The sequence below is a fragment of the Myotis yumanensis genome, unplaced genomic scaffold, assembly GCF_028538775.1.
Source record: "Myotis yumanensis isolate MYYU_CA2020_CCGP unplaced genomic scaffold, mMyoYum1.0.hap1 SCAF_6, whole genome shotgun sequence".
Taxonomy (NCBI): Eukaryota; Metazoa; Chordata; class Mammalia; order Chiroptera; family Vespertilionidae; genus Myotis; species Myotis yumanensis.
This window is the reverse complement of record NW_027223757.1, coordinates 61,840,650-61,866,474: the sequence shown is the minus strand read 5'-3', so window position 1 is coordinate 61,866,474 and position 25,825 is coordinate 61,840,650. Positions and strand designations below refer to the sequence as shown.

Sequence of the window (25,825 nt, the reverse complement as noted above, 5' to 3'; positions counted from 1 at the left end):
AAAAAAAAAAAGAAAGTTATCGTAGTAGCTCAGACAAGCAATGTGATGGTAGCTTGGATAAGATTTTATCTTGGACAAGGGCAGTGGCAATGGTTCTGGAGAAAAATGAACAAATTCCAGATGTAATTTAAAAGCAGAATCAATACAACTTACTGGTGGTTACATTTGGAAAGTTGAGAGAAAGATAAGAACTAAGGGTGATTGATGGTCTTTTGAGTAATTAGATAGAAGTACCATTAATTGAGATAGGCACAACTGAGAGGTATAGATTTACAGGAAGTAACCAAGAGTTCTGTTTTGGACACATTAGTTTGAGAAACCCATTAAAAATCTCAATGAGCTGGTCAAGTATGGACACTCACTCAATTACTATTTACTCAATGAGCTAAATAAATATTTTAAAAGTATACATAATTTTCTTTTCTATGAATGGCATAAAACCAAATGGAGGCTCTTCTCTCAAACTTTTTAGCTTTTATTATCTGAAATGTGTACTCCAATGTAATATTATGCACCTGGAAAGTATTATTGTGATAACAGGTCACAAGGCCAAGTCCTAAACCCACTGTTGGTGAGGTTCTTCTAAGACAATCATAGAGTGCTGGATCCAGAGTGTCCAGGCTCCCATCATCCTACGAGCATCTAGGACATCATGACCCGAACAAGTGGCTCTTAAAATCAAGTCTTCTCACAATTGCTCCTTATTCAAATTGATCAGGAAAACAGGAGATAAAAAGGACATGTTTCCTGAAGATTTCTAAGAAAGATCTTTTTAGCATACGGTGAGAGGGAAGTTTCTCAATATGTGGGTGATTACTGATGTTGCCAATTCAATGTGCTTTAATCTCAGAAGACATTTTTTTTTGCAGCAAAAATGGTTATGTTCCATAACTGTGTGAGGTAGATGCATTATGGTGGTCTGGATTAGACAAGCAAGGAGGAGAAAAGCAGTGGATGTGCTGGAACCACTGTACTTGCATTCCTTACTTGGGGCAGGAGAATGTTCCTCCAGGATCTCCCTGAGGGTTTGGTAATGGTGGAGTAAGTCTGGGCAGTAGTTCTTCACACAATTATGCCTCCTTCCTTGGGAGTAATATAAACCGAATTTCTCAACTGTTAAAAATTCCAGAAGTCAGGCAAATCCGTGAGCACTGGAAAGCTGAGCAAATCAGAAAGTACTGGAGGGACAGATAGTGGGTGTAGACAAGTGGGCACAGTAAGACCACTTCGGTAGTTAGAATACAAAGATTTGGTGACGTTGTAACAAATGACAAAGACTAGGTAGACCAAGTCATTGTTTCTTAAAAGCATTCTAACCATCTTCTAACAGCACAATGGATATGGAGCAGCCACAGTTCACCAATTTCCTTTATATTTCAGATCAGACTTGTACTTCCTTAAGCATTTAAAAAATAAAATAAATAAAAGTAATTTTCAGTAAACTCATAGGATATTAGGAGCTGTGCAAAAAAAAAGAAAGAAAGAAAATCATTAAGGCATAGCATTTCTGAACTTCAGAGGAATAAGTGAAGATTAAGTAAAATTGACCTCTAGTTTGTTTGCAGTTAAAGCTCACATTTCAGCCCCTGAATATTATTTGAATAGTTTCTTGGCTAAGAATTCACATTCAAGAGCCGAATATGTTATGCATTGAGCATGAAAGACCCAAACTTTGATTAATCTTTTCTGTTCAAACTTTTCACCACCACAAGCATGAAGTACTTTCCAAACACAAGCATTCTTGGAAGAGAGTGTTCACTCAGTCAAGGAGCCAGAAAGGAGCAACCTCCAAACACTGAAAACACCACCTCCCCAATTCCAAGTCCTTCCCTGGAGTCCAGGATTTGTAATGCTAATCTGAGTACCTTCTTCCATCCTGGAAATATCAGTGTAATGGAGTTATTCTCTATGGTGGTAAGAGACAACACATTTTTCCAGCAGTTTCCTGTCTTAACTCTTTCTTGGTGTTTGAATTTGTGCAAAAACATTTGCCTGGTATTTATTGTGATAACAAATGGCTGCCAATTTAGGGCAGCGTTCCCAAACTTCTTCATTTCAGAAGAATAATCTCACTTATTACTTTTGAATACCTAATTTTGTCCATGATGCTGAAACAACCTCAGCGCAATTAAAAGCTTGACTCAACTAGCGTGGAATTTGGGAAACAAAAACTCCTAATAAGTTGTTGGAAATTTTCATTCTTAATCCAGTTTTTTTTTTGCAAACTGAATTCAGTTGTTTTCTATGGAACTTATACATCTCACTAATGCTTCAATTAATTTTTTTTAAAGATGTAGGAGACTTTTGATTTTGTTTTTTCTGGCATACAGAGTGCCGGTCAGCATTGATCAACTGCCTGGCATTACAATTGCCTGGATCATGATTCATAGTATCAGTGTATTGATATATCAGAAAGAATTTTAAAAAGTAATTTTTCAGTACAAGGCACTAGTTGTTCACTGTATTTCATTGGGTAGACACTGAGGCTGAAATTATTGACTTAAAATTTGCCTGTTGAAGTACCATTATCTCCAGATGATTCTGACTTGTTATTTCCTAATTTTCATTGTTTCTTAAAACTTTCCATTTGCTCAAGTTACTGAGGGCTCTCTGGTTAACAGTAAAAATAAGCATGAACTTTATTTGTGTACATATGCTATTGCCGGGAGCCGGTCCATCCTTGCTGCTTGACACAGTCACTGCAGAGAAGAAACGTCTGCACAGCATATGTTTCAAGGGACCTGGCGTATATGGCATACTGTTGTTAATATGTTTGCTCCCCTTCTTGGCGCTATGTGTTTTAACCAAAGTCACCTCTCCAAGAAAGGTTGTTTCCCCAGGTAGGAATTTTTCCCTGAGGTTAGGGAGGGGATACAACCCCTTAATTAAGTGCCAGGCGGGTAGTTAAGCTACATAATCTTTACTCCCTGGAATGGAGATAAGAAACGCCCTAACCTTTGCAATAGAAATTGACAGGATTAAAATCAACTGGTATAAATACAGATGTAACAAGACAACAGGAGAAGAACTTAGAGACAGGACTTGGCTGGAGAACCTAGCAAGAGAACATGGACACAGCACCTGGCTGGAGATCCTAACCAGAACTTTGCTGGAGATCCTGACCAGAACTTGGCTAGAGATCCTGGCTAGGCTGCTGATCAACTGAACGCTGACCCCGTGCCATTCCTTCTTCGCCGACTCCGTCCACACCTTTGGGGACCCCTGGACCCGCTGGGATTGGACCCCAGCATGCTATATCAATTACAATCAACTTTTTATCTAAGAAATATAAAGTAAATCTGCACTAGACTGTCTAAAGAAATGAATTTGTATCTGGACTCCACTTAACCCACAATAACTTCTGTGAAAAATACATGCATTAAAATAACCCCTCAATTTGGTACACTATAAGGTACAATACTTTAGCTTTAGTCCAAGTTGGGTTAAACTTATATTCTTTTCAAGATATAAAATGCGTTGTGTCACTTCTTTTTAATTTATAAATTTTTTGAATATGCAAATTATAGAAATACTATATAAAATAGCAGTATTTATGACCTCTGCAAAGTTACCACAGTAGTTTTTCTTCGACAGGATGCCTATAGTTATCATGCAATTTACTTCCCATAAAATTTTATGTGTCTAAAAATCATAATATTGCTTTATAAATAGAAAGTCATCATTTTCCAGCTATATATTTTATAGTTATATTTTATTCTTCAAATATAATTTTTGTTATATCGGACCTCTAAGTCCTTTGGAAACTTAAAAAGTCAATGCTAAGTCTTCCCTTAGCATAAACCACAACTACCATATTGATGGTTCACCTGAAATGGTAGAAACCACATAAGACCAGAGGGAAATGATGCTAACTAAAATATGGCCAGTTGTCCCCCATGTTTACAAATAAATTATCTGTACTATACATAAAAATAACTATAATAATAGCCATTACTAAGGCCTCAACTTTTTAAACTGAGATGGACTACCATATCTACTTTAAATTTCCATATCTACTATAATCTATTTCCAGAATTTCTATCAACTTTATTGATCTTCTATCCATATACCAACACCACAACATTTTACTTACTGTAACTTTTAAGTAAGTTGTGTTTCTGGTAGAAAACATATCTACTACGTTTTATTTTCAAAATATGACTATTCATACTTTTTCATATTTGACTATGAAAACATATTCATATTTTTACATGAACTTTAGAATCACTTCACTTAGTTCCCATATTTAAAAAATGGTATTCTTATTAGGATCAAACTCATAGATTAATAGAGTGAGAGTTTATATTTAATATAGTTTATATTATTTTTATATTTAAAATATGAAAACTATTGATTTTTTAAATATAGATTCTATATAGTTTTATACCTTGACAACTCACTTTATTGAATTTTCTAATTGTTTGTAGTAGTTTTTTCAGTTTTTCTGAGTCCACCTACAATCTAAATACAATATCAACTATAATAGAATTCACTTTTTCAATACTTTGCATTTTTTAAATGTCTTAGTTTGATAAAATGTAAATTGTAATTTAGTGAAGCTTGCAGTTTTCTTCTTAGTGTATAATACACAGATTAGCAGAGGAAATGATCAATTTTAGGTATTATATGCTATGCCCATGAAAGGGTTTATATTCATTAACTCATGAACATAAACAACTCTACGAGATAGGTACTCAGTTATCCCTATACTATAGTCAAAGAAACCAGGAACCTGAGGGATTAGATAACCTGTCCAAAGTTCCAGACCAGTGAGTGGCAGAGATAGAATTTGAATTCAGAGCTATCTGGCTTCAAATGAAATGCAGCAGACTGAGAAAACAATAGTCTCAGGTTACAGATTTTGAGGGGGGTTCAGCACCAAGCGGCTAGAGTAACCTAAAGAAGGAGTTAACTGCAGTTGAAGAGGTTAGACTTAGCTCTGAAGATCACAAAACATTGTAAGCACACCACCAGTTCTCTGGGATAAGCCACAAAACCACTTTATTCCTCCTTAGCATATACATATGTGGATTATTTTACCAATATGTGCAGGGAACACAATGATTTTCATTTTTCTGTATCTCTTATAGTTTCTCTTATAGACTCCCATTCCACTTTATCTTAGCTAAATCTGAGTAAGCTCAATCAAGTCTGGTTCCACTTGTAAACTTAAAGAATCTTGAGTTAAGACAAAGTCCTTGAGTTAATTTTAGGGCTTCAGAACCCCAGTCCTGGAGTTGGAACTAAGTTCTGGGACCACCAGGAAGGTGGGTGGAAGGTCATCTAGTCATCATCCTTCCACACTGGCATCCTCTGAGAGGCACATGGTGATCCCTGGTCTCAGCTATCAATTTGCTCAGGTTGCTGATCCAAGTGGGTCACAGTTCTGTCCTCTTGTCCAGTCCTGTCCGATCTATTCCCATGGCCTTTTAGGGATATGGGGAAAGTCTAAATACACTTTTAGTGTTGCAAGATACTAAAGCTATGTCAAAACATATCAGACACTAATTTTTACTCTATTTCTCCTGAATTATAAGAGGGAGAACCCTTATAACAAGTTTTGCCATGCCCTTGGCTATGGATTGAATTGTGTCCTCCCAAATTCATATGTCAAAGACCTAACCCTCCAATGTGACTGAATTTGGTGGTACAGCTTTTTGAAGGTAGTAATGGTTAAATGAAGTCATAAAGGGTGAGTCCTAATCCAATAGGATTTGAGGCTATATAAGAAGAGGCCTTGCCAAACCGGTTTGGCTCAGTGGATAGAGCGTCGGCCTGCAGACTGAAAGGTCCCAGGTTCGATTCCGGTCAAGGGCATGTACCTTGGTTGCGGGCACATCCCCAGTGGGGAGTGTGCAGGAGGCAGCTGGTCGATGTTTCTCTCTCATCGATGTTTCTAACTCTCTATCCCTCTCCCTTCCTCTCTGTAAAAAAATCAATAAAATATATTTAAAAAAAAAAAGAAAAAAAAAAAAAGAAGAGGCCTTATAAAATAGCTCTCCATGTCATGTGTGGAGGAAAAGCTACATGAGACACAGCAAGAAGGTGGCCATCTGGAAGCCAGGAGGAGAGACCATTCCACTCTTGGGTTTATATCTGAAGAAACCCAAAACACTAATTTGAAAGGATATATGCACCCCTACGTTCATGGCAGCATTATTTACAGTAGCCAAGATATGGGAGAAACTCAAGTGCCATCAATAGATGAGTGGATAAAAAAGTTGTGGTACATACATAGAATGGAATATTACTCGGCTGTAAAAAAGAATAAAACTTTACCACTTGTGACAGTATGGATGAACCTAAAGGGTATTATGCTAAATGAAATAAGTCAGAGGGAGAAAAACAAATACCATGTGATTTCACTTATATGTGGAATCTAAAGAACAAAGTAAACCAACAAACAAAATAGAAACAGACTCATAGATACAGAGAACAGATGATAGTTGTCAGAGGTGAGAGGTGTGTGCGTGGGGGTGGGGCTGGGTGAAAAAAAAAAGTGAAGGAATTAAGAAGTATGAATTGGTAGTTACAAAACAATGATAGGGATGTAAAGTACAGCTTGGGGAATACCATCAATAATATTTTGACAAGTATGCACGGTGCTAATTGGGTACTTGAACTATCGGGGGATCATTTTGTATGTGATTGTCTAGCCACTTTGCTGTAGACATGAGACTAACATAAAATAATATTGAATATAAACTGTAACTGAAATATCAGAAAAAAATAAAATAAAATGGGTCCAATCAGCCTGGGCTGAATTGTGAGTTTTCTTGGTAGTCAGAGCTTGCTCTCTCCAGCCTAGCAGTCCCTACCACTCATGCAATGTGTGTCGAAAGGTTGGATCTGCTTCACTCGGTTAGGGCCTTGGTCCTGGAAGCATTAGAATTGAGACCTTTGTGAACTTTGTCTGTGACAGGTGTCAACATTTGCTCTAACTGGTTGTGACCAGTATTTACAGAGTCATATGACAAAAAGAATGACAGTTATATGATTGAAGCTTCTTCTGTTTCTTTCCGAAGATTACTCTTCAGTGAATCAGGTGCTTAGAGTTTCAGGAACTGCCTGACAATTTCCTGAAATCTTCCTGAAAGAGAACAACTCGATGATTGGTTCTCTATCAGATAGAGAGACTGATAACCTGACCATCTCCCACTACTGGGTTCTCACTTAAATTCCAAATACCATCCTCCATTCTCACTTCCCCTAGACTTTTCCAGAATAGGGGGTATCAAATAACAGGATCGAGGCTTTCTTATATATTAAAATCTTAAACAGTAAAGTGTGTTTCTTGCCCATTGTCTCTCAAGCCCTCTTTTTCAATGTTTTTTCTTTCTTGTGGCCAGTTTTCTTTGATTATTATTCCACCTCTCTGTATAATATTAAAGTCCTTCCTGGTTCAGATTCTGTTGTTGTTCTTAAAGTCCAAATACACTGAATCTAATTAACTAAGACTCTCAACTAGGTTAAGCCTAAGATCTAGAAAACATCTTCACCATCCTTATGTATAATAAAAATGCAACCATAACTGACATTTAGATTTAAATATAATCTAATAGCTTCTGAAGTTGTATAGGCGGCAGGTAGCATCACTACATGATGCTGAATCATCAAATATGACTTAACTGGATATTGTGGTATATTTTTAACAGTTTAAGGAAAATAAAATGCATCTGAGGAATATTTTCCATAACAGTAAAAGTAAATTAATTCATATCATAACCTTTGATTAATCAAAACATTTTGTTGATCAGATAACCTGTTTTCCTAGGCATAGCTTTTAAAGTTCTATTACTAAGACACTGAAGAGCCTTAGATGAAAGGCTGCTAACTCAATGACCTTGAGAATGAGGTCACTATGAAGCTTGGGGAAAAGATCACGTCTACCTCAGACCCAGCATTTTTGTACAGGTGGGAATCTAGTGAAATGAACCTCAAGCCATTTTTTTCATGGGCTTATTCATATTTAATCCATAGAGTGCCTAGTTAAGGATGAGTGACATGCTCCTAGTACTACAGTACTGATAGTAGATATATTAATATCCTGGGTCTTTTAGGAGGATCAACTCTCCTTTAACTCCAAACACCCAACCCTAAGAATCTGTGTTTGAGTCAGTCATTGCCTGGTCCCTTTAAGTAAGATGTAACATCACCTTTTTTTACATTACTCCCACCTACCCCATCCCCCAACAAAAACACCCAAGCTGTGTGATAGGGGTAATGCCACCAACTCAGCCTCCTTCATTTCAATTACATTTTCCAGTAGGAAGTGTACATTGCAAGGGTAAGAGCAATTGAAAGGTGTAGTTTGATCCTAGTGTTCTTTCAGAAAAATCAACTATAAAACATATTCTTTCTGTGATCGAGTCTCTGATTCTAACCCCTCTCCTTTCTTAAAAAACTTTATTCCCAGCAATTTTTTTTTTATCAGTAGGATACTGATAGTGAAAGGAATTTTAGAGACAGGACAGGCAGTTTTAGGGAAAAGGGGGGTCCATGGGAGACAAATGCATATGTGAAGGGCAGAGATAGCTCCAAGATGCCAGAATGCTTATCTTACTTTCACAGAGGAAAGAGGAATGTTACAAGATGAGGGGAAGAGAAAGAGGGGGGCACCACGTGGGCTTTGGACCTTGAAACTGATTCTCTGCAGAAAAATGGCCAATTAGGTAAACACGGGGAACATAAATTAAGGAAAGGTCCAATTAGAAAGGGTCATGTTCAGACAAAGAAGCTACCAGCATATATAAACCGGAGACAAAGCGACTCAGAAAAGATTTCGATTTAGATTTTTTTCCCATTTTATAGAGAGAGAGAGAGCAGGCTTTCCCCTTTGGGAACCCCTCCCCAAGCAGAGTTTGTATATGCTTCCAATAAACTTCCACATTTTCACTAAAGAAGCCTTTTAGTCCATGAATTTATTCTTCAAACTCTGTAGGACAAGAACCCACAAGGAAAGCCGGCTTGCCGAACTCCACCAACAATAGTAGGTGGCATATCTCATGACCATGTCTGTGATTTTGAATCCTGAACAGAATGGTTGTTCAGTCCAAAAAGTCACTAACTTTCCAAGACATCTTTTCTTCTGACATGCATTAAGGAAATGAGGTGTTCGTTTTAATCAGAACATATGAATTTAGAAGCAGAAATGTATTATCATTATTATTTTTTACTGTGAGAAGTTCAGTTCAAACATTGATTCTTTCAACTAACTGTTGGCAGTGACCTTGGTGGAAGGAATGTAACCTGTCTGCTTTCCTTTCTACTGTACAAGGATTAAGCAAGATGTATATGTGTCTAGCATATTGGGGAGGTCAACAAAAGAGCTAACTCTGCTACTAAACACCATCTAGCCGAGCTCTAACACAGAGAGGGCTCAGTTGTTTTCTGCTGATATGCTCTGCCTATTGATTACTTTCTGCTTGATAAGACTTGATCATTTACACATCAGCAACAATCTTTTTCTACAGAGTGATTTATTGTGATCCTCCAAGCTACCAGTGAGAAAAAATCAATTTCATTGTCATATTTTAGAGATAAGTCATCTAAATCCAAGAAACTTCAGGAAATTATGCCCAGGAAACAGATGTGAATCTTTTTCTATAAAGTGAGCCAAGGATATTTCCCAAGATCCCAGGCAACTAGAGCCAGTTTTCAAACACATGGTCTGTCTGACTGGTCATTCCCCTACACAGGAAAATAATAGTTCAGCCTGTCCCATAGGACACCAGGCAAACACCCAATCCCCTGCCCACTGATCTAAACAATACCAAATGGGGCACGAAAGCTTCCCCTCCATTCAAGCTCCTGCTCCTGTATTCTCTGCTTCCTAAGTTCAGAAATTTCTCTTTGAGATGCTGATTTGTACTTAAAATACACACACACAAACACACACACACACACACACACACACACATTATACTTGGAAGGCTTGCTGCAATATTATATGATGATGTAATTATTTATGCAGTTTCAGCTGAGTCTATAGAATCCAAAAGCTTTAAAATCTATATCTACAGTTATAGATTTAGACAGCACTCTCTAATAGCATTTACACACATAAACACACATACATTTCTCTCAAATATTTAAGTTAAAGACCATTTTTTGATGTAACTGTGCTTGCTCTATTCTGACATTCTTGAAGTAGTGCTAGTGAAGTTTAAGATTAAAATCACAAGTCTTGCAGTTCAGACAAGGAATAAAGTATAAGCTCTAAAGGTAATCTCATGCGTCCAGGATTATGCCTTTAAAGATCAAGTTGGCTTAAAATATGGACCAAACAGAATATAACATTTAGAGAGAGCTTTTCTTTACCCAATCTTAATTAATGCAATAAAGGATATTTTCATCTTTATTATTAACAGCTAGAGGCCCGGTGCATGAGATTTGTGCACTTGGGGGGGGGGGGGGGGTCCTCAGCCTGGCCTGTGCCCTCTAGCAGTCCGGAAGCCCTCGGGGGATGCCCGACTGATGGCTTTGGCCTGCTCCACTCCTCACAGGGAGCGGGCCTAAGTTGTCAGTCGGACATCCTTAGTGCTGTCGTGGAGGCAGGAGAGGCTCCTGCCACTGCTACTGCGCTCGCCAGCCTTATGGGAGTGCACTGACCACCAAGGGGCAGGTCCTGCATTAAGTGTGTGCCCCCTGGTGGTCAGTGCACGTCATAGCAACCAGTTGTTCTGCCATTCGGTCGATTTGCATATTAGCCTTTTATTATATAGGATGCCAGTGAAGCCATTGCAGTTTTTTGTGCTATTTTCTCCTTTTAATTTGGGAATGTGACTATTGATAAACATAAATATGGAGCAAATGATGGTAATAACTTATGATTACAGTCTGTTGACTTAGAACAAAGGAAGCCCAGAAAAATATGTTGCCCATTTTAGGCACTTAATTTGTGGAATTTTTATTCAAGATGAATTAAACAACCCCTGGAAAGTGACAAATAATTTCTGCTTCTATAGTTTTTACCCTTGCATGGTCCGGCTCAGTGGCCATAACAAGGAGGTACTGGGAGGAGGGCTTTATGTAGCCTTCCCATAACCATCACCAGCCTTGCATCAAAACTACCCCAAGCAGAATGCAACAGAAGTAGAACACTGTGCGTCCTAGTCATAATTGGCTTCAAAACAAGTCCCCAGGCTGCTTCTCCAACAGATGCTATCTCAAAGCTTCTCCTATCTCAACTGTCTAGAGCAGCGGTTCTCAACCTGTGGGTCGCAACACCTTTGGGGTCGAACAACCCTTTCACAGGGGTCGCTTAGGACCATCCTGCATATCAGATATTTACATTACGATTCATAACAGTAGCAAAATTACAGTTATGAAGTAGCAACGAAAATAATTTTAAGTTGGGGGTCACCACAACATGAGGAACTGTATTAGAGGGCCGCGGCACTAGGAAGGTTGAGAACTCTGGTCTAGAGACACCACTGGTCCTAATATCGCTGTTAGGACAATATCCATCATTCTGCCTTTTAAAGATGTTGTGTCATAGTTTGGACATAAGAGCATGGAGGTGGGGAGCCACACACACACACACACACACACACAAAGAAAACATAAAACAAGCCATTTTGCACAAAAAGACTCATTTGCATAAAAGTGCTAGACCAGTGACCTGCTTTTATGGGCCTCAATTTCTCCACCTGCAGAATGAGGGACCTGAAATGGCTGATCTCAGAATTCCGTTGCAATGCTCAGAGCCTTGGATTCCTGGTTTCATCAACTATCTGAATCTGGATTGCTTATCAACACCTGCTACTGATCTTGTATGCCTGGGTTCTTTTTTGTTACCTTTAACCATTTCTCTGGATGTGAGAACCCCTTACAGAGCAATATATTATAGAGAATGGAGCCTAGATCTACCTTTGGTAGAGTCCCCTGGCTCTGACCCCTCCCCCATCATCCCACCACCACCAAATGCAAAGCTGACTGGGGTGGAGAAAGACTGCAGAGTCACAGCCCAGTGTGAGAAGGGGAGGAGAGGGGTGCTTATAAGAAGCAAACCACTTAGGCTTATCTCAAGTCACTTCCTTCCTTTACTCATGGTCACAGAAAAAACAAAGTTAAATGTTTTGAAGGGAAATTCTTGGCTCTGGCTGGCTCTCTCTCTCTCTCTCTCTCTCTCTCTCACACACACACACACACACACACACACACACACACACACAGGACTTTTGCAGAGAAGGGAAAGGGAGTGCAAAACCAAGAAGCAAACAAAGGACTTGGAACAGTCTAGGCAGGGACTCCAGCTAGTGCTGAGAAATGCTGTTTCTTTATTAGCTGCAGCTCGCTTCCCCTGCAGGTGTCACCGCGAAGGCCTCAGGCCTCAAGGCGCCTGGGCAGAGGCTGCCAGAGCACCTGGGCCCCCAGGAACTAGGCGCCAGGCCCAGTCTGAGGTCTTTGTAGGGAGGACCTTCCTTGCCATGTGGCCCATGGGAAAGCCAGCCTTGGGGTCAGGAAACTGCCAGCCCCCTTAAGTAGAACTAATTATGACCGCTTACTTCAAAAAGAGGATTTAACTCAAAGCAGATTTAGCAGGGCAGTTTCCAAAGGGCAGTAAGAATCCCAAGCCTGACCTCTGAGAAAATCCTACAGGCTTCATTGCCCCCGAACGCCACAGACCAGTCATGGTGGACGCCTCAGACCGCAGAGAAATTCAGAGATGCCAACTTGTTACCAGCGTCCTAGTGGGTGTTTAATTTAACAAAACGAGTGTGTTAGGGTGTGCCCACAGTGACATACACACTGGTGGGCAGTCAGGGGACTGATTGGGGGTGGGGGGAACGTTGACAGTAAAAACTACACAACACTAAAGTATAACCTGTTGAGTCAAAAAATACTATTTCAAAACCTTAAAGTGGTTTGATATTTAAGTGAAAGTCAAAGCTGTTTAGTGAATTCTTATCTAAAACATGAAAATTTGGTGACATATCCCAGTTGTGCTGATCAAAGTATAAAAAGCATCTTAAGGTAATTTTTAAAAATTTTACTTTGATTTTAAAAACCTTCTACATAGCACTTTGTTCAAAAGATTAGTTTGTTGAAGTTGTCTTAGTAAAATTACCCCCAAAAAACGGATTGTAATTGTTTATCTAGAGTTAGTTGAGCAACATGAAATTCGTAGATAAACACGTCTGGGATAGGCTCCTTGTATAACTGATATAAGAGCACTGTTTGAACTATAAAGCTCTCCATCCCCTGTTTTCATTTCAGTGACTCTCACAGAACACAGGAATTAGGAGAACAAAAAGGAAAGCAAAAGAAACCGCCTGGGTAAGTACAGTCTCTCCATCCACACGCTGCATTTAAACCAACAAGTCTAAGTGAACTGGTGCCACTTCAGGCATTGGACTGGGGTGTGACATTTTAGAAAAGACATATCTGGTTCTGAATGAAACAATTTACAAAGTGATCAGAAGATATTTAATCCACACAGGTGTTCTTTAAAATTGTTTGATTTCAGAACTTTAAAAAAAATCAATATCAAACAAGTTGGTACTCTTTTACTTGACCACATTCTGCCACCGGATATGTAACCAGGGCCTGTTACAGAGATATGTAATGTATACTCTCATTAGGACCTTGTTTGCAATACCTATGCTTCAGGTTGGAAAGTTCACAGAGATTGAGGAGGTGGAGTTTATTCTCACTGCTTGGTTACCAAAATGTCAAATCAGATCATCTATTTGTTCAAACGTGAAGTTGATACACCTGAGTGTACAGAAGCAGAAAACAGGCTTAGAGAAACCATCAAGTGAGGATATTGTACGGCCATTGTTCTCTTTTCCATTTTTGCTTCCCTGAGAAACAGGCCAAGTCTAATAATAAGTAACCATTACCAATACTTTTTTTAAAAAGCTAACACAAACCTGTTCTGTTTCATGTTTTATTTCCTCTCTTATTGTGATGGTTTTTTCTGGTGAGTAAACTAATCTGTGGAGACCAGATCTCTTTTTGGTAACTAAGTAGATAATAAAGCTGGGATTGATAAAGCTGTTCCATCCCCTGTTATCATTTCAATCCTGGTGGCTCTCAATTTGCAAGACCCATACACAGAAGCAGACACCCTCCGTAACTCAAATCATCAGGATTCAAGTCATTGATTTCCAAGCTTGTGAAATTCACAGACTTAACTACTCTGCTATGGGAAGGAAAAGGAGAAAATAAGTTAAAAAAAAGATGCCAAAATAAAAAGGGGTAACATAGAGTTTGTCAATCTGCAGTTGGCTTCAAAGGTGGCAATCCCTAAAAAAAAAACTACCTACAAGGGTAGATAAGGAAGGCTTGCCCTAGACAGTTTGGCTCAGTGGATAGAGGGTTGGCCTGCAGACTGAAAGGTCCTAGGTTCAATTGCAGTCAGGGGCACATGCCTGGGTTTCGGGCTTGATCCCTGGTAGAGGGTGTGCAGGAGGCAGCCGATCAATGGTTCTCTCTCATCATTAATGTTTCTATCTCTCATTCCTTCACCCCTCCTCTCTGAAATCAATAAAAATATATTTAAAACAAATACATTTAGATAAGCAAGGCTCAACACACTAAGTTTTTGTTTTGTTTTGATTTTTTACATTGTCTTAAGAGTTTTCAACCCTTGGAAAGAAAAGCAGGTAGTTCTAGTCATTAAGTAATTTTTATATAACCATATATTAAGATTTTCTATACTGGTATTAAGAATAAATAGGGACCTAGCTGGTTTTGCTCAGTGGATAGAGCGTCAGCCTGTGGACTGAAGGGTCCCTGGTTCGATTCCCAGTCAAGGGCACATGCCTGGGTTGCAGGCTCGATTCCCTGGTAGGGGGATACTGGAGGCAGCCAATGGATGATTCTCTCTCATCATTGATATTTCTATCTCTCTCTCCTTCTCCCTCCCTCTCTGAAATCAATAAAAAAATATACATATATTTTAAAAAATGAATAGGTTTCATTTTAAATTAAATTTTAAAAGTTGCCTTCCTGAATAAATGGATTTCAGTCCCAAAGAGAGCAAGTAGATTATTTCAAATAGAAGGCAATTAGTAGAGAGGCTTTTCAAATGTAGGTGCTTCATTGATCAAGTTCAAATATAAACTTCCCGAGTTGGTTTCCAGCTTTATCGTATTTGGCTTTCAGCATCCTAGTGGGGATGTGGAGTCCTACTTAAAGGCACCCTCAAACATACTCAGATGAATAGTTCCAGGTAAAAGTCTGTCTCACTCTCTAGGGTCAGAAACCATTCAGAAATCAGAAGGAGACTCGCCACCGGTCTGTGGAGCAAAGTCTGGGCCCTGCCAGGCGTGACAGAGATGAGGCTGCAGGCACCCTGCGGTGACCGGTGACACGTGTGCTCTTACCTCTCCCGCTCCTGCTCCAGCAGGTTGGTGAAGTCGTCGCTCTTGTTCATGTAGTCAGTGTGTTTGTGCTTCTCGTTCTCTAACTCGTACACCGTGCGCCTGTGGCACTTCTCCGCCAGCAGCAGTTGCTCTAACATGCGCCGGTAGGTTTCTTTCTGTTTTTCCTCCAGTCTGTCCAGCTGAGTAAGCAAACATGGGAAAGAGTTTAATATTTTACTTTATTTGCATATGACTCTAAATAATTTGTTTACATTGGCCTAGTAATTTATTATCTGAAGGGGGGAACATTTCCCCCATGCCTTTATTTTCTCTGGGCCCTTGGCTTTACAAGCTAGTCAATAGTAAGACTGCAGTAACTTCCGGCCTTCTGGCCCTTCTACTGTGAACACATGTATGGCTCCTAAACTTTCACGAGAACAAACTCTTTCCCTGTTTTCATGAGATGGTACAAAACCCTCTGGCCAGAAAGAAAGAGGATAATATCCCTCCTGATCTCAGAAAAAATAAGAGCTCAGCATGTACATGTACCAAACTTCTCCCCTGAAAGGTGATTATCAGCATCACCATCTCTTTTTAAGGTTTGCAATTAAATGCATTTCTAGGAAAAATATAAAAAGACCTACAATATAAAAAGTCCTTTTCCAAGAGATGATAAATACAGGGAGGGTTTCAGAACCTGTAGGGCGCACATATCTCAGATTGGCAAATTGTATCTTTATGGGTTCCGGTAAATTTATGCCATCTTAACAGGACAGTCTACAGAAGAGATTTTTCTCATAGCTTCATATTACAACACATTCTCCCCAAGGACTCTCCCATTCTTTTACAAATGTGATTTTTGCCATATTTTTTAGAATTTGTCAAGCATTGCTGAAACCTCCTCCTCATCACCAGAAATGTAGAAGGAGTGACTCCTTCCCCTTTTTCCTTTATGATAGAGTAGGACTCTCCATGCTTTTGAAAGTATTGGAAAGAGCAGCCTCTGTCCACTTCTTCATACCCTCCCCCACTCCTCACTAAGGAAGGAGGGGTGACTTATTTGAAGGTTGTATTTGGGATAAGGAACTGGAAACGAGCAGCTCAACCTTCTCCTTTCTTATTCTTTACTCTGCCTGCCACAAGATGATATACGTGTTCTGTAGGCTCAACTCTCTCTCAAGTGGTTTCTCCAAAGTCTAGGAGGGAAAGCATAGAAAGCCTGCTGAGGTCATTTATTTATTTATGTCAATATAAAGCTAAATATTTGAAGTCATCTATCAGACTATTGTAGTTATTCCTCAATCCATTCAAGGAACTTGGGAGGGGCAGATGGGAGCTTTATTAATTTGATAGTTGAACGAGATACCCAGATAGACATTTTAACGTCATCTAGAGAAAAAACAGCACATATTGATATTTGGTGTTCTGGGGCAGCCTGGACAGGAGGTGGGCCTTAGCCTTAATGTGTTCTATCCATGTGGGTTTTTGGAGCAGCTACAGTCCTGGGGTGAGGCCACTGGAGTTGCTCAGCTTGTCCCCCAGCACTGATTACATAATCAGCGAGTGCTATTGAGTAACCCAGCTGTGTCTAATTTGGTATGGATATTTGAGTGAGCAGCAATTTTTTGGCTTGAGGTGTAGCATGGCTTCTAGGAACTCTTAAGAGCTCATGGTCCCAGGAGGTTAATGGAACAGTGATGTATTGGGATTTTTGCCTCATGAAGTTGGAAGCAGGACTCCTGCCCCTGGATATAATATGAACTTGATTGTTAAGCCTGAAGTCTTCAGAGACCAAATATCTGTAGATAGTGGAAGATAAATCTTTCCCCCCTTTAGCATTCGATTTCTCTCACAAAGCAGGACCTCACCATTTTGGCAGTTTTGGGAAAAGTAGCTTCTGTCCTTTTCTCTACCTCCTCACTCACTCCTCCCTAAGGAAGAATAACTCTTTAGTGTGTTGAGTTGAGGAGAGAAAGGAACCAAGATTCATGCCCAGCTTAGCCAATTCCAAAAGGACAACCCACAGGGTGGGTGGTTTTCTATTCTGCTCTTCTGTCCATGAGGTAGGAGCATTTGGATTAGGTCTACTTTCTGAAGGTGGGTCAGAAACTCCTTGCTCTGTGTACTGTCCATAAAACTCGGTGCACTGGAGGCAGTGGTTCTGGGTAAGTACGTGTGCTCTACAGACCTACCTCTCTTTGAGGGGTCATTCCAAGCTGTAACTTGGGAGAAAAGAATTAGGAAGCTCAAATGATACCATTTATCCAAGCTGAGTTCTCCAATCCAGGTGATTACAATAACATAAAATTGGTATTTTGACCTCTATATGTCATTTACTCCTCAAATCCCTCCAAGTTTGGAACTAATTAAGTGTGTGAGCAATATCACCCTCAGATCCAAGCAAATACCAACGGTTATATCTGTTGAGTACCTAGCATGTACCAGACATGCTGTTAAGAGCTTTACAGGAATTGCTTCATTTAATCCTCACAATTGTATTATATGTGCACTGTTGTTTCTCCCACCCGACAGAGCAGGAAATTGAGGCTTAAGGAGCTGAAGTGACATGACCAAGGCCACAGGCAGCTAGTAACCATGGATCTCAAACAGTAAAGTGGAGCCAGCCTGTTGACTGCATCCTATCATCTTTTAGCATGTTAGGAAAAGATGAGAACAGAGCTTCAGTTTATCCTTGTTGCAGAAAATAGAAAATTATAAGACCATCAATCTGTTGTGAATACTGTGTAAAGCAGATCTTGTCTGAGAACTGTCAAACTGAGCTGTGCAAAGACTAGACTAAGTTAAAAGCTAAATTATAATAAATTGCTTCAGACTAAATTTCTGTGTTCTTTTTCATTTATGATACTTATTTCACATATATGAATTTTTTTTACATGAATTCTGAAGAGTTAATATGGCTAGATCGATCAACTGATTCCCTAATTCAGCATCAAACTTCTACTACAATGTGACAGTATTTTTAACATGTAGCATCATGGGTAATTAATAACAATGGCAATAGTTCCCAATAAAATCTCATATATAATTATTAACTACAGCCCTAATAGATTTCACTTCATCTTAAAGAATTGCCTTAAGCATTTCATTGGGATTTTGCCTTCACCGTTGTATTTAAGTTACTCATATAAGATCATTTTAATTATCACAGAGTTGAATAGATATAAGATACCAAAGCACAGTGGCTTTAAAACCATAAATATCAATAATAAAATCAATTTAATTTTACATTATCAATTTGATAATAATCTTGACAACCCAATGTTAAAACCAATAAGCACTTCACATTTTACACACATAATCTCTTAGAGAAATGAAAGAATAACAGACTGTAAGAGCATGTAACTATCATAATCACATGAAAAATACATTTCAGGCTTTAGGTATATTCCAGGAAATGCTTCTAAAATTCTTATTATTGAAATGTATCTACAATAATTCGTGAGCTATTTAATTCAGCTTAATTCTACATTATTGTATCATAAAAGCGTTGCCTTCGAAAGAAAATGTGACAGCATGTAAAATGCAAAGATGTTAAGCTATCACTCCGAGGCTCCCTTCTGAGGGGATTGCTGGTATCATATTTTTACCTCTGAAATTGGTTTCTCATAGACATCTTCTCCTATGGATTTCTCCTGGGCGAGGATGGCGTCTCGGTGCAGGACCCGCAGCACTTTCTCTGGCTCCGCAGACCCGTAATGAGCCTCCAGAACCTCAGGCTTGGTTTTCTCCGTCTTCAGCATGTGGATCACATCTTCCCTGGCCTGTGGTAGAAAGTGCAGCAGGGTCAGACGGTTGGCAACATAAATCACATGCCGGGCTCACAAAATCAGCACGGAGCTTACTGAATACATCCCCCACCTCTCCAGGGCGATTGGCAAAATCACTGGGTCTTCTGTTCTTAATTTCTACCGAAAGCAGATTGGCAAGCATATACTCTGCTTCAGGTTGCTAGGAAGCAGGAAGGCAGCAAAGGATTTGTGCTAATATTAACTATATAAAAATTGCTTTTTCTAAATAGCAATGATTCTAAGAGGGGGTAGGACTGACCCTGGGATACTTACCCCCTTTCAGTGCAGAGAAGATCAATGACAATTGAAAGTTCTCTATTTATGCTCAGTGTAGTATTCAAATCTGATTTCAAATAAAAACCTGCTCTTCCCATTCTAGTTATAACTCCATGTGTAATTAACAAAAACAGCCTGTACTAGTGATTTCCTGTTTCCCATCAAGTGATTTCTTTTGCACAGAAACACATGGTTGAGAATTCACATGTTGCTGGACTGGGCTTTTCAAACTAATGTGTTCACACTGAAGGTGAAATTGAACTCCTTTAACATACAGACCGAAAATCAGATAAGTTAGATTGGTATGGTCAGAGTTGTTTTGTTTTTGTTTTTTAGCAAAACGTTAGCATCATGTTGAAACTCTTGAGAAAATCACATAATTATAGGTTTTAAATCATATTGACTATGGTCCCCATCACATAATGCAAATACATCTGGATGTACTTTCTACTGGTTAGTGGTGATTATCCCTCTAGTTATAATGAAGCTGACACTTGCTAAATGTACTCCCATCTAGTCATAGACTTGCTTTTCCAGTAATGGTGATGGGTTTGAAGTATCCTGACTACATTTTAACTTACACTAAAGAATAAACTGGTTGGCAACAGAGTTCAGTCTGTGACAATAGAATAGAGTTTCTCCCTGTGTAATGCTAACTATAGCTATGAAGTTACAAACCTCATGGTATTTTAAACATGGGGGTGCTGACTAGTTAGCCCTGACAGCACCATTATACAGTTGGTCATTCTTGAGGTTCCTCACTTTTATTGTTAATTCATAGTCTCCAAAAAAAATCTAATTCCAGATGGTTAAAGACTAATTTATTGCAGAAACGTCAATGGACTGGAATTTGCAGATTTTCCCATGTTGTTTCTGCCACATATAATGTGCTCATTTCAAGACAAAAATGGAAAATGTTCATTTTGAAGAACCTAGTGGTTTGGGATTAGTGAGAAAGTTAAAGTCACAAATAGTCCAATGGAAAGGCCATGTGTCTCCGTGTAGGGTGCAAGGACATAAACACAGATGCGGTGTCAGACGAGGCTGTACAGTGTCTTCGTGCAAGTTAGAAAAGGTGCCAGGAGATACAGCCCAGAGTCAGTGCAGCTTGCCTCGTGAGCAAAGAGTGGGCTGTGTTTCAGCCCCTATTTATTCCCTCTGCCAGGCACCTCTGTGCAAGGCATAACTCCATACCGATATACGGTGGCCCTGTGGAGAGGAGCCCAAGGTATGTTGATTGTTATTGGTCTTCAGGCAGGAAGTACTCACACAGGTGAATATTGATAGCATCTTCTAAAATAATGGTTCTCAAACCTGACTGTATTGGAATCACTAGGGAACTTTAAAAAATTCCAATGCCCAGGCCATCCCAGACCAATCACATTCAAGTCTTTAGAAGAAGAAACTAAGCCAGTGATGGCGAACCTATGACACACGTGTCAGAGGTGACACACAAACTCATTTTTTTGGTTGATTTTTCTTTGTTAAATGGCATTGAAATATATAAAATAACTATCAAAAACATAAATCTTTGTTTTACTATGGTTGCAAATATCAAAAAAATTTTATATGTGACACAGCACCAGAGTTAAGTTAGGGTTTTTCAAAATGCTAACACGCCGAGCTCAAAAGGTTCGCCATCACTGAACTAAGCATTAGTACTTTTTAAAGCTCTTCAGGTGATTCCAGAGTTGAGAGTACCGTTCCACACTAATCAGTTAAGAGGCTTAGCAGCCATACTGAATACCAATCCTTGATATTATCTAATCAAACTTCCCCATTCCCGTGCATTTCCCATCTTCAAGTGCATTTCCTTTTCTTGATCATAGAAAGGTGTCATCACCTTACTCCATACTCCTGAGGTTAATCTTTTGCTTTGGTCAAAGCTGAAGGAAAATGAGTTGTCTTAAGAGAAAAAAAAAAAAAAAAGAAAGAAACATAGGCCTGTGAATTTATGGAATGACAGGAAGGAAAATTATGAATTACATTTGGAAGTGAAAAAGAAATGGTGACAATGGAACACTGGTGACCTAGAAGTCTCAATAACAAACAACTGTCTCTTTTCCATATTTAAATCAGATGAACTAGGTTGTGGGATTGGATGAAAAAGGTAAAGGGATTAAGAAGTACAAATTGACAGTTACAAAATAGTGATAGGGATGTAAAGTACAGCATAGAAAATATAGTCAATAATATTGTAATAACTATGTACAGCGTCAGATGAGTACTAGACCTATAGAGGGGATCACTTTGTAAGTTACATAAATATCTAACCAGCATGCTGTACTGAAACTAATATAAGACTGAATGTCAACTGTAATTTAAATTCTTTTTTAATTCTTAAATCAGATAAAGTAAAGGCTCACATTTTAATATGTGAAATACAAAGACTTCTAGAGCAGATATAGAATGTACTGTCTTTTGCGTAATAAACTGAGATGCTGACTCATAAAATGTAAATATTTCAAGTCATCAGCTCCTCTGCTCTCTGAAACAGATTATAGTAGACTAGAATCCTGGTGCACGGATTCGTGCACCAGTATGGTCCCTCGGCCTGGCCTGCGGGGATAGGGCCCAAACTGGCTCTCTGACATCCCCTGAGGAGTCCTGGATGGCAAGAGGGCAGTTCTCGGGTGACACTCCAGAATCGGGCTCCCTCCTCTCTGGTTCCAGGTGCGTCACCCAAGAACCGCAGCTGCCACATCACTGCAGCTCAGCAGCTCCTGTGTTGAGTGTCTGCCCCCTGGTGGTCAGTGTGCATCATAGCTACTGGTCGGACAGTCAGATGGTCAGATGGTCGCTTAGGCTTTTATATATATAGACTAGAGGCCCGGTGTACGAAATTCATGCACAAGTGTGGTCCCTAGGCCTGGTGATTGAAACGCAAGTATCTGGCATGGAAGGGCAGGTCCCAGCTGACCTCTGGGCCCTGGGCAGCACCTGGGTCCCTGGGCCTCCACACACCCCCCTCTGCTTGAGTCACGGCATCCAAGTCCCCACACAGAGATATGGTGAGCACGGCTGGATGCCATGGGCCAGGGCACAGCAGGGGCCTCTGGGCCGCCCAGCGGCACCGTCCGGAAGCGGGGCAGGCAGTATGCTCTCTCCCGGCTGGCCTCGCTCACCGGCTCCTGCGCAAACCCATGGGGAGCCCAACCAGCTCCTGCAGCGATGGCCCTGCTCACCTGGAAGAGGCCACACGGGTGGGGGGTGGGCTCCTTGCAGGTGCCTGGCACCTGAGCACAGGGGCTTCCCCAGCATGCAAGCCCTGGGATCCCAGTGGAGGGTAGCAGGGGGAGTGAAAGCAAGCTCGGTGAACACCCTGCATTCTTACCACACCTCCGTCCCTGTCACCCTGCCCCCAGGTAGCTGGCGAGAAGTCACAGTGCATCACCAATGCCTACCATGTTCTGTGCCGCCCCCTGGTGGTCAGTGCACATCATAATGAGTGGTCGAACTCCCTATCTCCCCGTCAAACGACTGCCCAAGGGGACAATTTGCATATTAGGCTTTTATTTTATATAGATAGATGATTAGTAAAGGAACCGGATAAACACAGAACTCAAAATCTTCAGGAGAAATTTTTTTACTGAAGCTTAGAAAATAGATTTGATCATATTCTCGAGTAATTTAGAAAAAAAATTAAAACACCAAAAGAAGTGGCTTAGAAAATAGGCACTGAAATATTGTATTGAGACTAGAGCTGCTTTTATTCATTTTTTCTCTCTCTTTCTTCCTTGCTTATATGTATTTCCTGAATTTTCTACAGTGAACATCATTAATTTTATAAAGAGAAACAAAGTTATACTTTATAAAGAAAGGAGAAAAACTTCATCATTCCTATTTCATATAAATGAAGCCAAGGCAAATAATGAAATAGAAAGTGCTCTTTTTTTGTCATACCAAATGCTGAGAAAGCTGCCTTCATTCTGTGTATAGACAAGCCTGTAATAGTGCCTCTGGGGTTTAGCACAAAGAAGGACGTAACACCAAAACGGCCCAAATGATTATTCTATACTCTGTTTCTGACATTGTCTTGATTCCTTTTATAACTATTTCAAACATAGCAGTGAAGCCACAGATACAACAGTCACTAGATAAGTGGTACTAAAAACAGAACGGTATAAAGATCATAGGTTTTCCCACCTAATATTTATTCTGATTAGTTACATTCTGACTAGATAGCTAAAGAAATCACAGCAGAACTATTCCCATATGGCATTTCCACAAATGACATCTCTGAAAAAAATGTTTATCTCTAATTGTGGATTGAGGTAATCAGAGAATGACTCTCAAATGTAAATCAAATAATCTTGAGTGTATAAATTGTCCTGCTAGTTAGCATAAACTTACATGATCTGAGCATAGAGGAAATTAAATAAAGCTATCAGGCAAATAAAAATTTGAATTAACATGAAAATAATATTTACAGCATGGAATGATAGAGTGAGCCCAGCTTTGCAAAAACTCAGAATTTGTTTCCAGTCCCAGCTGTGCTGTGTGATTTGTACAAGTTGCTAACATTACTTTGACCTAATTTTATTGTCTGTGAAATAGGATTATAATAACTTTCTTAAACAATTGTTCTTAGGATGAAATAAGATATCAGTATATAAAATACCTAGTATAGAACTTGGCACACAGTAGCTGCCAAGTCAATAATAACAATTTAATTTCTATTAGGTCCCCATCATTAGATGCCTTTTTGCTGCAAAAAAAAAAAAGAGAAATTTTATAAGATATATTTTTCCCTAACAAAATATAACATTTAAGACTGATATAGTTTAACAGTGTAGACATTTCACAATTTGCCATTAACATTTTTTCAAAAAGGAATTTTTAAATCAGAACACCCTCTTTCCAAAAGTTACTTAGTCTCCCTGACTCAGTTTCCTTGTCTATAATGTAGAGACACCAACCTCCCTATATCACAGGGAAATGCAAGGCCCCAACAAGATAATGTAAATAATGAGCTTTTAAAACTGAAAATAGGTAGCTATTTCAGTTTAAAAGTTTAAGCTATTGCAACTAAGCTACAGAACAACCATTATTCAGTTTACAAACATGTAAATATTGTTGGTATTTATCTTCTTGACCAAATCTTCCTACTCTATTTGAAGAAAATAGCTTCTTTCTTTTCAATTGATGTGAGACACCTATTTCTTCTCTCCCTAAAAAAATGTGCTTATGCTTGAACTTATTGTAATGTGCTACTGCTACATACACTTCACATTTCATTCTTAGTTTAACAACCATAGACTAATTACCAAAGAAAAATATGCTATGGTGATGTAATACTGTGCATTATATATTTAAACCACACTGTTCATCATGAACTTACTAAAAGCTTTTTAATTGCTGTAATAATTATCATAATGAACGAAAACATGTGTTGCTATAAATTGCTGTTACGTAAAATGGTTTAATATACTAAACCAATCATTAATATTGTGGTACCTATTTAGTCAATGGGTTAAGATGGTGGCATCGGTAAACACAGTACGCAAATCCTCCCACAACCACATCAAAATTACAACTGAACTACAGCACAACCACTATTCAGAACCACCTGAAATCTGGCTGAATGGAAGTCCTACAATTAGGGAGTTAAAGAAGAAGCCACATCAAGACTTGTAGGAGGGGCAGAGACATGATATGGGTTGGTCCTATACCCACATATAGCAGATAAAAATCAGGGGGGATATCTTAGCTGTGGAGGTATCCCCTAAAGAGTAAGGGATCCCAACCCCCCCACCAGGCCTCCCAGCCCAGAATTCCAGTGCCAGGAGGAGAAGTCCCCTAGCTTCTGGCTGTAAAAACAAATGGATAGCCCTGTCCGTGCAGCTCAGTTAGTTAGAGCATCACCCCAATATGCAAAGGTTGTGTGTTCAATCCCTGGTCAGGGCACATGCAAGAATCAACCAATGAATGCAACAGTAAGTGGAACAACAAGTCAATGTTCCTCTCCCTTTTCTCTCTTTCAAAAATCAGCAAATTACATTAAAAAAACAACAACCACACAGCAGGATTGTGGCTCAGTGAGATGGAGGGCTGCTGAAGTCCCAGGCAGTTCCTCTTAAAGGGCCTGCACATGGATTTACTGGAACTCACTCCCTCTGAGCTCCAGCATTAGGGCAGCAGCTTGAAAGAAACCAGGGACATACAGGGAGGAACTGAATTGTCTGCCATCAGGGCAAGAGCTGCTGGTGGTGATGGTAGGGTGGGGGTGGAGGGGCAGGGGAGGGGGGGCGATCTATGTGTCTCTCACATCGATGTTTCTCTCCTCCTCTCTCCCCTCCCTATTCTCTTCCACTCTCTCTAAAAAAAAATCAATGGAAAACATATCTTTGGGTGAAGATTAACAACAATAAGAAAAATGATAACTATGGATCACAGCAAATTTTTACAATACTTTAAACATATGAT

At 39.5% G+C, this 25,825-nt stretch overlaps 1 protein-coding gene across 3 annotated transcripts in view; it reads right to left on the bottom strand.

The window, feature by feature from the left end:
• The window catches only part of FILIP1 (filamin A interacting protein 1), a 174,350-nt gene that overhangs the window by 40,570 nt on the left and 107,955 nt on the right, over positions 1–25,825 (bottom strand). For all 3 annotated transcript variants that reach the window (XM_070418220.1, XM_070418221.1, XM_070418222.1), the window contains exons 3-4: positions 18,923–19,096; positions 15,336–15,514 (exon numbers count right to left, since the gene is read on the bottom strand). In XM_070418220.1, coding sequence (XP_070274321.1) covers positions 15,336–15,514; positions 18,923–19,096 — 353 coding nt within the window. The remainder of the gene's footprint in view (positions 1–15,335; positions 15,515–18,922; positions 19,097–25,825) is intronic.